Here is a 14,567-nt window from a genome sequence, read left to right as displayed (position 1 = left end):
CCACCCGCTGTGGGACCTCAGACAAGTCACTTAACCTCTCAGAGACTTGGGGTTATTTTAGTCAGCGAAATGAATTTAACTATGGAGGTGAACACACCTAGCAGAGTGCTTTACTTCGTCTATGTCCCATAAGTGTTTAGTTATCTTCTTCCCTTGTTGCCTCTGTTTTCTGCACGATTGAAGAACCTCGTCCAACCACAGTGGACTTTCCTCCCATCATAGTTTTCCGTAGTTCTACCTTATATCAACCCAGGGGACAGGAAGTCTCGTGGGTTTGTTGTTGTTTCTTTCGTTCTTTTTTAGAAAACTGCCTTTATTCTATTAGTTGGAAAAATTAAAGGTCGAGTGACGATTGATGCTTCCTCACTGAAAGGGAGTACACTGGCCTCACCAGTCCTGTCTTGGCTGCTCCTCGGCTCACAGCAGAGCTGACCTTCCTGGAAGAATTCATGGCCATGACTCTTTTCAGAATCCTTGGGTTTGCATTGCCTGAGCAGCCCTCTGAAAAATTGAGAATTTTCTTCCAGATGCAGAAGAATCTGCAATATAAGGCCGGGTCTTATATTAATTTTTGCTCTAAAAGACGCATGAGAGCTGATTGTCCGGCTAGGTCTGTTTTTGGGGAAACAGGGTAATCTCATCAGAGCACATAGAGCTGGGAAGCCTCAGGTTGCAGTCAGTGCCCATAAACCAACATTGTCCCGGTGATTCTCAAACTGGGGGAAATGGTAATTACCTGGGGGCTTGCTAAAACACCCCCAGAGGTTCTGGTTCAATAGGCCTGGGGTGGAGCATGATTTTCATTTGCCGGCATGGGGACTGAGACGGAGAGATCAGATGGCATCCCCAAGCCACAGAATGCCAGTTCACCACCTTGAGCCCTGAGAGTCACAGGCAGGTGCCTTCACCCAGCCAGGGTGGATTCATCCCTGGCTGCTCTCGGACAAGACACTGCTGAACTCTTTCCCAGCAAGTGTGATCTTCTGCATGAAACGTTAGCTTCCACCTTTGAAAAGACTTCTGCCTTGGGAAACAAAACTTGAATAGTACCTATGCAGGGGAAAAACCTCTGGACACTGGTGAGAGGTTGGACATCAAAAATCTCTGTATGTGTAGAATCTAGGCAAAATTCCGTTTGGGCTGAAATTGATGTGATTTGTTATTTATAATAATTACTTGACCCAGTTCAGCGTGTGTGAGAAGCACGGATTTTTTTCTGAGACATCCTTTTTGTTTATATATCGATTTTTACTTTTACCTACCAGGCACAACCCGCTTCTCCCTCCAACCCCCCATGCCCTCCACTCCCCTTCCCTTCCCAGCCACTGGCACATGCGGTAAGGCGGTGGCGGGGGAAATGCGCCCCGCGAGCACGCGCGGGTCGCGGACCTCGGGGCACCTGCGGCGGCCCGCTCTCCCGCCCCCACCCCCCACCCCCGCGCCGCCTTGCCCGCGCCGGGGGCCACCTCCACGGTTCCTTTGTTAGGGACGCCTGCGCGGAGAGGCGTTTTCCGGCCTGCCGGGATCGCCAGGGCCCCACTCCTGACTTCTTAAGAGTCCCCGAAGGACTTGTAAGCATATAGGCTCGAGTAGAGAGGCTAAATTACGCCCCAGGGGACTTTTTAAGTAAAACCCTAAATTTCATTTAGGCTGTTCGTGGGCCACGCGATTGCAAAGACAACGGAAGCGCGCCCCTCCGCGCCGGCTTTGTGCAGCCCGGGCTACGATCCCTGTCCTTTCGGACGGTCCTGCGGGTCTGGTTTACGCCACTCTCCCCGCACCCATCTCTCCGGTCCCCACCTCCCGGCACCATCTCCTCCCGCTCCCAGCCCTTCCGTTTCCTTCCACGGCCTCCCCCAGCCCACCCCCTGCAATCTCCCTCCCCGCCGGCTGGAAGAAAAGTCGGTAATAAGAAACCAGTTCGGTGTCAGTGGGAGCGGTGGGGGGAGATCACCCCAGAGATACAAGGCAATGGAGAGAGAACTCATTTTGTGTAAAGAGGGCCTCGAGTCACCAGGGAATTCCTGGATTGTCTCAGGCTGTCGTGTGTGATGTCCATCACGCCGTGCGAACACCATCTGCTCGGTATTAGGCTCTCAGTTGCCAGGCTACCTGCTGTACGCAGTAACACTTGACTGCCTGGCTCCACGTTCGCAGCGTCGCCCAGACGCGCGGGGCGGGGGCCGGGGTGGGGGAGGAACGGGAGTCATGATTAAGCCATCTGCAAGTGGAGGGGCGGGGGACACGCGGCGCGGGCAGAGCGGGCGGGCGGGCGGAAGCCTGAGGCCCGGGCTGACACCACCATCTGCTGGGCCAGAGGAAGAACAGCAGCTGCTCCCTGTTCCCCCGACGGGGACCGCCTGAAAAAGGCTGAAGTCCTGAGCACTCCATCCTCAGTCGAGCCAGTTAGCCACCGAGTCCCGTCACCCCAGTCTCATCAGCCTTTTGTGATCCCCAGGCCTACGAGCCAGCAGTCCTTGGCTCGCAGCCAGCAACCCCGGCCCCTCTCACCCAAACACCAGGCATGTTCTTGAAAACACTTAAGAGAAATAAAGCTTCCCTGCGCACAGATTTATAAATAAACAGCTGGCTGCTCTTGGGAGATATTTTTACCACAGCTGGTTTTTGAAGTAGAAAACTGCTTCTTTGGGGAGGTAGGGTGTTTTTTACACTTCCTACCTCTCCCCAGCCCTTAGAAAATTGTTAAGATCTTCTCCCTGGAGGAGAATATATGTAAAATACGTTCATTGGTTTTGATTTTTCCCCCCTCCCTTTATTTTACTGAAGACAGTGAGAGGTTTGGGGAGTAATGAAGATCTATGTAGCCATTTGGGTTTCTGACGGGAAAAGACTGAATGAGGATTCTTGGGAGAAGACAAGGGAGGTCGTTGAACAGGAACAAGCCAGTAATTAAAACTAAAAATACTGCATCATTTGGCTTCAAGGCATTACATTTCTGGTGACGAAAGCTCAGCCTGGTTTTCTCTAATTGCACACACAGTGTGTGTCCTCCTTAGAAACAAGAGCGGTGGCATGAAATCCTGAAAAACGACAAACTATTGCTCATTAAGCCCTCTTAGACTGGAGGTTAAAAGCCACCATGTAATATGAAACAGTTAATGGCCTCAGCCAGCTCAGTGTGTCGCTTTGGAATACACACCTGAGGCTGGAGTTCTAGGTCACTCACCCGCTAGTGAATGCAGCAGAGCTGGTTGGGAGAGTCCTAAAGGTATGGGAGGCCATGCTTTAAAAGTGTACATAACCCTCCTCTCTCTACGTCTCCAGGTCTTCAGTGAGAAACCTGGAGGCAAAACCTTTGGGAAGGAATCATTTGGGGAAATAATCCTGGGAAGTAATAACCTAAGTATCCCTTTGGGAAGGTTCCCCCTCCCTTTTCACCCCACTGTGCTTTTGAAGTATTTCTTTTTGCTGTAGCAAGACAGGGGCCAAAAGTGGTTAGACATGTATCAACATCGTCACCGGGCAGAGAGAAAGCTGGGGAAGCAAGTCATTACTTACCACTTGTGGTGTGGGCATGCGCCCCAGCTACCGGCCAGGTCACGCGGGACAAGAATATCACAAAGTGTGCAAAAATAAACAGGGCCAGCCCAGACCAGCCCTCTCATAAAATCAAGCTGAAGAAAACTTTTTCTTCCCTTGGGTGTCATTTTCTTTCCCACTCTCCTCCTTATCAAAACTGGAAAATAAATATACTGAGATACACAGAAGAAAAGCCCTGTATATCTGTATTTTTGCTGATCGGTTAACTATATTTCAGTGTGAATTTATGAAAGTGTTAAGTCAACCGGCCATTTGTTTCTAAAGGTGGCAAGAAACAGCTTTATCCCATTGGAAAGAAGGGCTTGGAAAACAAGTAGCCAGTATTGGGGGAAAAGGAGAGGCTGAAATATCTTGGCCCCTGCAAGGGTCAGTCAAACAAAAAGTAAACTGGTAGCATAAAGTTTCTTGGCATTTTTTAGTATAAGGTCTTTTTAATATAAAGATTGCATAGCTCTCTACCTAAGAATTGTCTATTTGTAGAGAAGAGACAATGTTTTATTAACCAGCAATAACACATTCAAAAAATAGAACACAGTATGTTTATGGGAGACATACTGTATATTTTGTCTTAGGTGCACTTGATACGGTGGACCTGTAGCCTGCGAAAGTCCTGTGCCAGGGGCAGGAATGCGAACTTAGACTCAAGTTCAGTGTTCTACTTCTGCTAGTTCTGGGTCTTCCATTTCTTAACTGGACTACTGCACTAACTAACCAGACCTTCTTTGGGCCCTTGTTTGGGGGGTGAGAGGAGTGATGGTTTTTTGTTTTGTTTTATGGTTATTTTGCCTGTTTTGTTTGGGTGGTGGAGTGGGGATTAATTACCTGAAACTTGAATGAACTGAAAGGAACATTTCTGCGGAATGTTCAGACAACGCTTGCCATTGGTCGAAGGAACAGGAAAGGAAGTGTCTAGAAACTAAACCTTATGGTAACACACCTACTGTTCCCATCAGCTCTTTTTCCCTAGTTGTCTACACTGTCCAGCTGTTACGGACTTCCCTTCGGAGCCCAAGTACAAGTAGTCACTTGGGCTGTGTGTAAATAGGTCTCTACCTACCACTTTACTTCCTATTACTTAAAGACCAGCCCTTAAAAGTTTCCGTCATTTGAATGACTGACACATAATTACAGAATCCGGAGACCCAAGTCAACCCCCCACATTTAAATTATCCCAGACACACCAGACTCAGTTGTGTTTTTGAAGATGTTGGGAGATTACATACCTGTGGGCAGTATAACTAACACTCCCATTTTGCACTATCAACAACTCTCACCAGCAGGACTTTCTTTTTTATTTATCAAAGTTTTTCAATGTTACAATTACAGTTGACCCTTGAGCCACACAGGTTTGAACTGTACAGGTCCACTAATCTGTGGGTTTTTTCCAATGAATATGCAGTTGGCCCTCCGTATCCCCGGGTTTCACCTCTGCAGATTCAACCAACTGCGGATCGAAAACAGTATTTGGAAAGCCGTGGATATGGGGGGCCAATTGTATGTCTTTTTATATAAAGGACTTGCCCATTCATGGATTTGGGTATCCACGGCGGGTCCTGGAACCAATTCCCCACGGTTACCAAGGGAAGGCTGTAGTTAAGTTTGGGAGGAGTCTAAAGTCATGTGCAGATTTCCAGCTGCACAGAGGTCAGCACCCGAAAACCCCACGTTGTTCCATGGTCATCTGTCGTTAGAATTCCATCAAACAGCAGATCTTCCTAAAATGTCTCTCCTATTACCTAAGATAAAGTCCGCTTTGGCCAGGTAGGCAGTAAGGATTAAGAGGTAAGGTCATGCTTCCACACTGAAGGTGAACCAACCTAAGGGCTTCGTCCCGTTCCTTTGGAAAAACACAATGTTAGCTGAAAACCTGGTCCGTGTCCCCTTAGTCAGTCCCATCGGAAACAGACTGGATTTGGTCTCAGATTCCCAGAGCCGTTTGCTATGACCTTCTCCCTACAGCCTCTGTCATTCTCCTGTGATAAGGCCACGTGTGAGGTCTACTGGATTGTTTGTAGGAAAATAGGATGTGTGCCACTCAGGACCCCTGGGGTCCACAGCCAGGGCCTCCGCCCCACTCGGCTTTCCCCGTGCTTCCCTTCACACGTGGAATCGTTGCATTCTCTTCTCTTCCTGCCCTCCCAGGAGCAGCACCCGGTCGGGCTTCCCCGGACCACCGGCCCCATGCAGTCGTCCGGGCCCCCCGGCCCAGGCGGCATGGTCTCGGGCGCCAGTCCCGCGGGTCCTGGCTTCCTGGGCAGCCAGCCCCAGGCGGCCATCATGAAGCAGATGCTCATTGACCAGCGGGCCCAGCTGATGGAGCAGCAGAAGCAACAGTTCCTGCGGGAGCAGCGGCAGCAGCAACAGCAGCAGCAGCAGCAGCAGCAGCAGCAGCAGCAGCAGCAGCAGATTCTGGCCGAACAGGTAACAGGCATCCATGGCGGGATTCACCCATTCCGCAAGCATTCATTCAGCGCCTGGGGGTGTACGTGAGGGAGTGCCAGTGCTTGTTCCAGGTCTAGAGTTTCCCGGGATCACGAAAGAACCTGCAGGATTTAGACCTTTCAGTGACTTAGGATTTTTTTTCTCAGAATGAATTAGTTTATTCTTCAAAGACGGGCTTCAGCCATCAGTGTGAAGGCCCGTTTGCCAGAGACATGTCTTCCATTCAAGCCTGACACCTTTTCTCCTGGCTTCTGGGACAGGGGTCTGCATAATCGGCACGAGGGTAGGGAGGGCTGGCTCCCATTCTTCCTAAACTGGAACATTTCTAGCAGGGAGGAGAAAAGAAAATGATTCAGAGAACTTTGTCTCTTGAAAGAAAGTGTCGGGAGGAAGGATTGAGGAGAATTCTACAGAATTGGTCATGAACAATGGAACGGGAACAATAGCAGAATAATAGGGCCCACAGAACTCCCTGCAAACCTAAACTTGGGGTCACAGAAAGGGGGCAAATTTAAGAAAATTCTCAGCAGCTTTTAAAACAGCTCAGGAGATCTTGAAGTTAAAGGAAGGCCTACCACTAACAAGCTTCACCTTGGGCATTTTTGTCCACCGTCGCCATATGATTCCTCCAGCTTTGAAAGAAAGCCTTCCCTGCAGGCTGCACCTGTAGGTTTCAGTGTGGCTCTTTTGGGGGTGTTTTGTTTTGTTTTTGAGATGCCCAGGCCTAATCTAGCACTATCCCAAGAAAGGACTGAGGCCTTCCGCAAGAGATCTCCAGATGGCTCCTGTGGGGGTCTGTATAGGGCATCTCGCTCTTGTCTCGTGGGAGGTGTGAGGTTGTAAGGCTCAAGGCCCAACAGAGCTCTGCCTCCCAGTTCCTGATGGGATCAGGGTTTTGGAAATTTCTCAAGCATCCTCTGTCACTTAGACACAGGCATGTTAGTAGAGGTCCCTTCTCACCAAGAACAGCAGTTCAAAGTAACACCAGTCATCATTGCCCAAATAGAAAAATTGTACCACTGAGCACAGTTCACTTATGTTCCCTTTTTTGCTTTTGATCCTGAACAGCTGTGTAATTATCTCCCGTTTTACCAAGGTCAGTCAGCCGCCTGGCAGCTCTTGTACAAACAAGCCTCTCTCCCTCTCACCCTGCATAAGGTGTGTGACAAGAAAACGCACTAGTGTCCCTCAGGCAATGATGAATGGAGCTGCCAGAGGAGGCTGGGCTTTGTAAGTCCTTTCCTCAGCCAATCCCAGGGAATGTCAGGTGTGCCTGATACTTTGAGTGATGGCTTTAGATATGTGTGCTGTGACCAAGACACAAAATGGAGGCAGGGTAACCAGGCAGAACTCGGCTGTGCCAGCCCAGGGGGGTGCCCACTCGGCAAGGTCAGCCAACCCTGGGAATGAGGAGGAGGCAGAAGAGTGGGAGAAAAGCTGCCCCGGGGTGACACCCACAGACTAGGAGGTCAGCGAGTGAGAGACCCCTCACTCAGGACTCAAAGAAGTGCGGGGCTCCTTGGAAAAGACAGGAAAACGAGAAACTGCAAAAAAAAAAAAAAAAAAAAAAGACCGTAATTCCTTAATGGCATGTGTACCAAGAGATGATGAGGGACCAAGGAAAGAGCAATTCAGTCAAGGTCAGAATGTGCCCAATCTTTGCCTGTGGCGTGATTTCAGGAAAACCACTCAGCCTCTCTCCGCATCTGCCAGGTTAGGTTTTAATAATTTCCCAGCCTTCCTCATATTGCTGTTGTAAGGATCACGTGGGGTAATGGGTGTAAAACTCTTTGGGAACTGCACAAATGTATATGGGGACCTGTCACATGACCCTGGTGTCACAGAAGAGCTGCAGCAACACACGCCCGTCATCCTGTGGGACTAGCCCGGACGTGAAACCAAGAGACTGCGCTGAAAAATCCCAAGTCGCCGTAGCATCTTACCTGGACCCGGAGAACGCGCTTCCTGACGCAGGCTGTGTAGGGTCTACCAGTGGGGGGCTGTCAGCGTTTTGTTTTGAGAATGAATATGGCACATCACTGTCAAGCTGGTTTTCCTGGTGTGTGCAGCACTGTCCTCACACTTTCAATTTTGTAAACAGCGTATTGAAGACACTTGGGTTTCCTGAAAGGCCATGTGAGGAAAACAGAAGGATGTGGAATCTTGCTGAACTTGGGGACCTTTAAAATGATTCTCAGTGGACTTAGAGATCAGAACAGAGCGGGTGGAAAGCAGGCATGAAGTCACATTTAATGCCTTATTCTCAAAGCGCGCAGGGCATGTCACCTCCCGTCCACTCACAAAGGTTCCACAGAACCTAGAATTTTCTAGCTGAAAGAAACATTAGGGATCATCAAGTCCCTTCATTTTACATGTGCGGACACTGAGGCCAGGAGCTGAGGTGACTGATCTGAGATCACAATTAGAGAGAGAAAGAGCCGGGGCTGCAGCTTGGGCCTCCCGACTCCTGACGGGCGGCCCCGCCCCACCCACCCCAGGCCCCCCCCACAGTGTATTCCCAGTGGCAAGTGGGACAGTTACGTTCTTACACGGTATGGGAAATGTGGCTGAGAACCGTTTAAATGCTCAGCTTACTTTCAGTAATGCCCTTACATTGCTGCGTAAAGGATTAGCATGTTTCTTGTCTGTACTTTGTCTACACAATTAATTAATTTTAACAGTTTGTGCAAAACACCCCGGTAGGCAGCACAGGATGGGCTGCACAGGGAGAAGGCTGTTCTTTTCTTTGGTCGCCAGGCCTTGTCGAGGAAAAAAAAAAAAAGAAAGAAAGAAAGAAAGAAAGAAAATTATAGAGCTGCCCAAGAACAAAAACAAGAGAAAAAATAGAAATAAACACATGTGTTACGAAGTGGCCCCTGTGTGTTCGTTTTACAACGAACACTGTAAAGAGCAGGGCCCTTGTTGTGTGTGTTCTTTGTAGCCCTTGCAGATGAAAGGTGCTTAATGAATATTCAGTAGCTGCAGACAGAGGTTAAATGACACACCGAAGGTCCTGCAGCTACTTGACAGCAGACTGAGAACTAAGACCCCTCTCTGCTCTCTCCACCTCACTCTTAGTTTCTCTCCCTTTTCGCATACAGCATGATAATGATCGTAATAGCCTTTCCAGAATGTTGGTAACCGCGCCAGCAGTGCAGAGTCCCGGTGAGTGGAGAAAGACTGAAACGCAGGTCCCCCGGGCTCCTTGAGAAAGTAAATGCTGTCTGTGTGAGTGGTGGCGATGGATTCTAGGGGCAGTGTGGCTTCATGGGAATAAGACGAGCCTTTTTTATAGCCCCCAAGAATCCCATGCTCCTCCACCTGAAGCATCTATGTAGGTCATTAAAAACGAGTTGCTGTCCCTTTGAGCTCGGTCACCACAACGTGCAGGAAAGCTTGCAGGCTGATTGGAAAGTCAGAGTGAAGGCTGCCTCACCCTGTACACATTACTCATGAGCCAGCAAGTCCACACATCAGAAATGCCTGGGACATTCACCAAAAGGCATGGACAGGGGTGTTCATAGCAGCGGTATTAGGGACGGCCCCAAACTGGAAACACCTAAAGGACCACCGCTAATAGAACAGGTAAATTAATTGTGGTATATTCACATGACGGAGTATTCCTCCACGGTGAGAATGAACAGACCACAACTACACACAGCCCCATGGCTGAATCTCACAAATGTAATAAACACAAGAAACCAGACACCAAAGCCAGACACAAGCACGTTGTATAAATCCACTTATATCAGGTTGGTGCAAAATCATTGCGGTTTAAAAGGTTAAAAATAATTGCAAAAACCGCAATGACTTTTGCACCAGCCTAATATTAAGTACAAAAGCAGACATAACTGATCTGTGTCGTTGGGTTAGGGGTCATGTGAAGGGTAATGACTGGCAAGGGGCATCAGGGGTGCCTGACAATGTTCTGTGTCTTGATCTAGATGCCGGTGATGAGTACTGTGTTCATTTGTGCAAAATCCATCAAACTGGACACTTCTGCTTTGTGCACTTGCCTGCATGCATGTTATCCTTCGATACAAGGTTTACTTTTGGGGGAAAACCCGCCTTCCTCAGGACCGCAGGATATTTAATTGCATGCTCTGTCCCCACCTCACCGCTGCCCTTCTTGTCCTCTGTCGTTCCAGCAGTTGCAGCACTCTCATTTACCCCGGCAGCACCTTCAGCCACAGCGGAATCCATACCCAGCGCAGCCGGTCAGTCAGTTTCAAGGTGAGGCGTGTGCATCCCTCTCCCGTCGTACAGCTTCCGGTTGGGAAGTGTAATGAATGTCTGGCTCGTGGCCTGATGCGTTATGTTCATGTCAGGTTATATTAAAGGTGTAAGAATGGAGGGTACCAACCAATCAGAATGCGTTCTTGGAGGCCCCGGCTGTGCCAGGCATTAACCTTTTGGTCGCTGCGTCCCAGAGAGGTCGTGGTGGGCCCAGGGAGGGCTCAGGGTAGCGATGGGGCTGGGACTGAGGCAGCTGTTCGTTGCCAAGGTACAGAAGCACGTCAGTAGTTCAACAACCAACAAGGACCTGCTGGCCCAATAGCAGCCTTGTTTATTTCCGGATCATCATCTCAGTGACCACAAGAGAAAACAATCCCGTACCGTGTCTTTCTTGCTAATCCCAGTAGGTCAACTGGCCAAGGCCTTCACTTCCAACAGCCAAAGTGAAAGAATCTGTCTCGCAGCAGCCTCTAATCTCTCCTGAATGTAGAAAACAAATAAGGCTCTGTGGATGGTTGGACTGTCTTGATCCTGCTGCCCTTTGTGGAAATCCCAAATCATGGCCCCAGTAGCAATGGTGACGGTTGCCATTCGGTTGTAAAGTAGAAGGCCCACTCAAATATCCAACCTTTCTGTCTCCAGTAGAGAGAGCCCCTGCGGGTCTTGCATGCTGTAGAGAATGTGCCTGGGGACCTTTCCCAATCTCGTCCACAGGAATTCTCAAGGAGTCTGTAGGGGTCACCTAACAGCAGAAATCCTAATTCTGATCGCTGCCCTTTCCATGGGATGTAGACCAATGTGTCCCAACTTCTCAAGAGTGACCTACCCTTTGAGAATCTGTCGGGAGCTGTGAAGCTGTTGCACAGAAATATGCATATATAAACATATGTACAAACTTTGTACATCATTTCACAAATGTTACCCCCTCCCTCCATAGACTGTGGGTGAAAAATTCATAATCTAGGGTAGCATTTTTCAGTGTTTGGGTTGCAATACACTAGTAGGTTGTGAAGACAATTTAATAAGCCACAACTAACATGTTCAAAATGAAATACGTACAATAGAAAAGAAACTATCCGAGTGTATCAACAAGGGACACTTTTCTTTTTGTTCCAAACCCGCATATGTATATCCTGAATCGTGTACTGTGAGTTGCAGTTTAAAAAGTCTAAAAGCCACGGGTGTTCACTGTCAGACCTCATGGAAAGCCTGTGAAAACACCGGCTTTGGAGTAGCTACTGCACCCTTCCTGCCCTCCCTGGAACGTTCCTACCACTTCAGATCCCTTTGGCCTTGACATGGGGAAGGACAGAAGAAACTGAACTGTCCACAGGTGTTCTGTGCCCTAAATCAGTGCCAGAATTCTTTGAAGAATTACGTTTCTCACTCGGTCCTGGGTGCAGAGGAGTGGAAATAGTCTTTGCGGTATGGACAGGCTTTGCTGCAGACACAGAGCCCTCCTCTGTACCTGGAGTTGTCACACTGTAGCTGCCACAGAGGCCCCAGCAGAGCTTGTTAAAACACAGATTGCTCTACGGCATCCCCAGATTGTGTCATTCGGGAGGTCTGGAGTGGGACCGAGAATTGACACTTTTAAAAAGTTTCCAGGGGTTGCTGCAGCTGCTAACCTGAGGACCACACTTTGAGAACTGGTGCTTTAGGTTAGGAACGAATTGAAAACATGAAATCTAATGAGCCTAACTTACTGTCCCTTGAGTTTTCTAGGTTCATAACTCATTTATTATTTTTTGGAGTAAAGGGACCCACCAAAATTTAGTAATTCCTCTGTAGTAGGAGTTATTCTGAGTGCTTTGGTTTCACTTTAAAAGTTCTACTCTTTGAACTTTTCTAAAACCCCAAAGCACAGGTAATCAACCTAAAAATTTCACTACACTTAAGGTAAACAAGCCAGTGACCTTTTAGGGTTCCTGAGCTGATGGAGAAATCTATCTATTTACTATCTTTAGTATTTTCATTTATACTAACACCCTAGATAGCGCAATGTTATGTATCTGGGAACATAGCAAATTGACAAATAAGAAATATTGTTCTTGGAGAGAAGTTCTGGTAGGGATACCTTGCATGAGAACCTTGCACATCGCCAAGGTTTTAATGACTCTCTTTCTCTTATTGAGTTCTGTGCCTCTGGGCAATATTACGTGCCTCTGAGGAAATGCTTATTTTTCACAAATACAGGCATCTTGTGAGTGAAGCTAGAACATAGACCCTTTTAGGGGGAAAAAATGCACATTATCCTCTCTATTTGACACGGAAGATTTTCTTTGACATTCTTAGACAAGAAAATTAATCTGACTACAGCATCTCACAATACTAACCGCTTTAGACAAAAATTGACAAAAGAAGAAAAAGTAATCTGTTGTTAAACATATGTAGGAATCAGAGAAAGGCAAGTTAATTCTTTGGACACATTTGAATGTTCTTCTTTATATATTTAAAGTTAGTGAAGGCGTATAACTAGATTCATAAAAGGCTTTTTGTTTTTCTCAGGCTGAAAATGTGGTGCTGATTTTAAAATGCCCTTTTTTCCCATAAGAATTACACCTAGATTGTGCAGTCATTTACACTAAGTGACAATAAAGATTGGCTTGGATTCATCTTTTAATACCTCTTAAAAGGCATTGCAGCAGTTCTGCCCTCTTAATAAAGGAAACTATTTCTCATTCAAAAACTTACTCCGGACAATTTCCAATCCCTTGGCATGTCCATTTTAAACATACAACAAAACTGTACAAAATATTATAGTCATTTTATGTATTTCCAGCAGCCCATGAGCCTGTTTGTGTAATTGGGGTCTATCTGATCAATCTCTGAGTCAGCAATATTTTTCCCTTAAATTTTTAAATAAGCAACTCAATAATCCATTTCACCACAGTTGATCAGATTGGCCATGTAGTCGATACAAATTTAGTGGTGAAGGTCACAAAACTTCATAACAAGATTACAAGTTGCACTATACTTCCATTCAGTATTTAATCAGGAACTTTTGATTTTTTTTAAATAAATCACTTAGATGTAATTAAGCTTACAACAAAAAAAAACAAAAAAAAATGGAAACATTTCTAGGGATCTTTCAGGTTTCCCCACAGTAACCATTTCATTTTTCAATGCAGCATGATATTGATCTCAAGCCTCAAAAACTTAAAGTCGTAATCAACATTCCCGTAATTTTCTTTCTTAAAGCAAGAAATAATATATGGAGACATATTTGCTGCCCAGAAATCAATACCCCCATCAGGAAGACAAAAACACATTTCGGTTATCTGCCAAGGTGCCAGGCTTAACAAGGTTACGGTATTCTCACCGGTTTCTCATCTCAGTTCCAGAGAGGATCAAATTTGCTTATGATATCGATTGGCTCCCATGCTGCATCCTTTTTAAAAGTCCAAGAAAAAAAAAAATATTTTTCTTTGTCTCATAGACTTCATCATTAGCAGGGACATAGAAAAATCCATTTCTTGCACCTCCTAGTTTTTTACCGCATTGACTGGGGTTCTAAGAGTGACGTTTCTATTCTCCTGGCTGGTTTGGAGATTTCCTGGGAACATGGAAAGAAGGACTCACTCAGATGCCTAATTAGAGTGGAGTGACTTGGCACATTCATACCCTGGCCAACTTTTAAACAGCATCATTAAAACTGTGTTAGCAATCTGCTGAGAGACATAGTCATTGCCGATTTCAAGGACTGGACTTTGCTGGAGAGATCCGTAAGTTCATTGCCAAGGAGCAAGTAGCAGGATAATTTCCTTTTCTAGCTCAGGAAGCTGGCCAGTTTGCACTGACATGTTATGATTCAGAGAATCTGGAGCATGTGAAAATCGACAGAGTGGGTCCAAAAAATGTCGCATCTGTCGAAATACTTCTTAGCAGACGCAATGGCCTTTAACCTCTCAAATCCTACTCAAGTCTTAAGGGAAATCAGTCTAATGGTCTTTACTGATAGTATTCTCGACTGAACCATGTTCCACTTCACAAATAGAATATGCAATTGCCGTTTCTTCTTAATTTAGCCTAGAAGGCAAATTTCCCTCTCACCGCCAAGAAAAATGGTACCTAATTGGTCGAGGATGGCATCATATCAAAAGAGTGAGAAACAATCTGCTTCTGAAATGTGAACAAAAATCAGAGTAGTCAAGTGAAAAAGTCAACTACAAAAGCAAGCATGTGTACAGTATGCTCCCAATTTGTGTGTGTGTGTGTGTGTGTGCGCACGCGCGTCTATTTATATATAAATAGTAGCTCTCAGTGGTCATCTCTGGAGGGTGAGAATTTGACTGACTGATTTTCATCTTTGTGCTTTTCAGTGTTTT

The 14,567-nt window shown here is 46.8% G+C and overlaps 1 protein-coding gene across 2 annotated transcripts in view; it reads left to right on the top strand.

The window, feature by feature from the left end:
* MAML3 (mastermind like transcriptional coactivator 3) overlaps positions 1–14,567 on the top strand; it is a 382,671-nt gene that overhangs the window by 364,419 nt on the left and 3,685 nt on the right. Inside the window, exons 3-4 of one of the 2 annotated variants that reach the window (XM_033134281.1) lie at positions 5,704–5,982; positions 10,155–10,236. In XM_033134281.1, the coding sequence (XP_032990172.1) occupies positions 5,704–5,982; positions 10,155–10,236 (361 nt within the window). Of the gene's footprint in view, positions 1–5,703; positions 5,983–10,151; positions 10,237–14,567 lie in introns of both variants that reach the window. The other variant, XM_033134280.1, reaches the window with a different exon arrangement.

Source organism: Rhinolophus ferrumequinum, chromosome 18, assembly GCF_004115265.2.
Source record: "Rhinolophus ferrumequinum isolate MPI-CBG mRhiFer1 chromosome 18, mRhiFer1_v1.p, whole genome shotgun sequence".
NCBI lineage: Eukaryota > Metazoa > Chordata > Mammalia > Chiroptera > Rhinolophidae > Rhinolophus > Rhinolophus ferrumequinum.
This window is presented reverse-complemented; position numbering and strand designations above follow the sequence as displayed.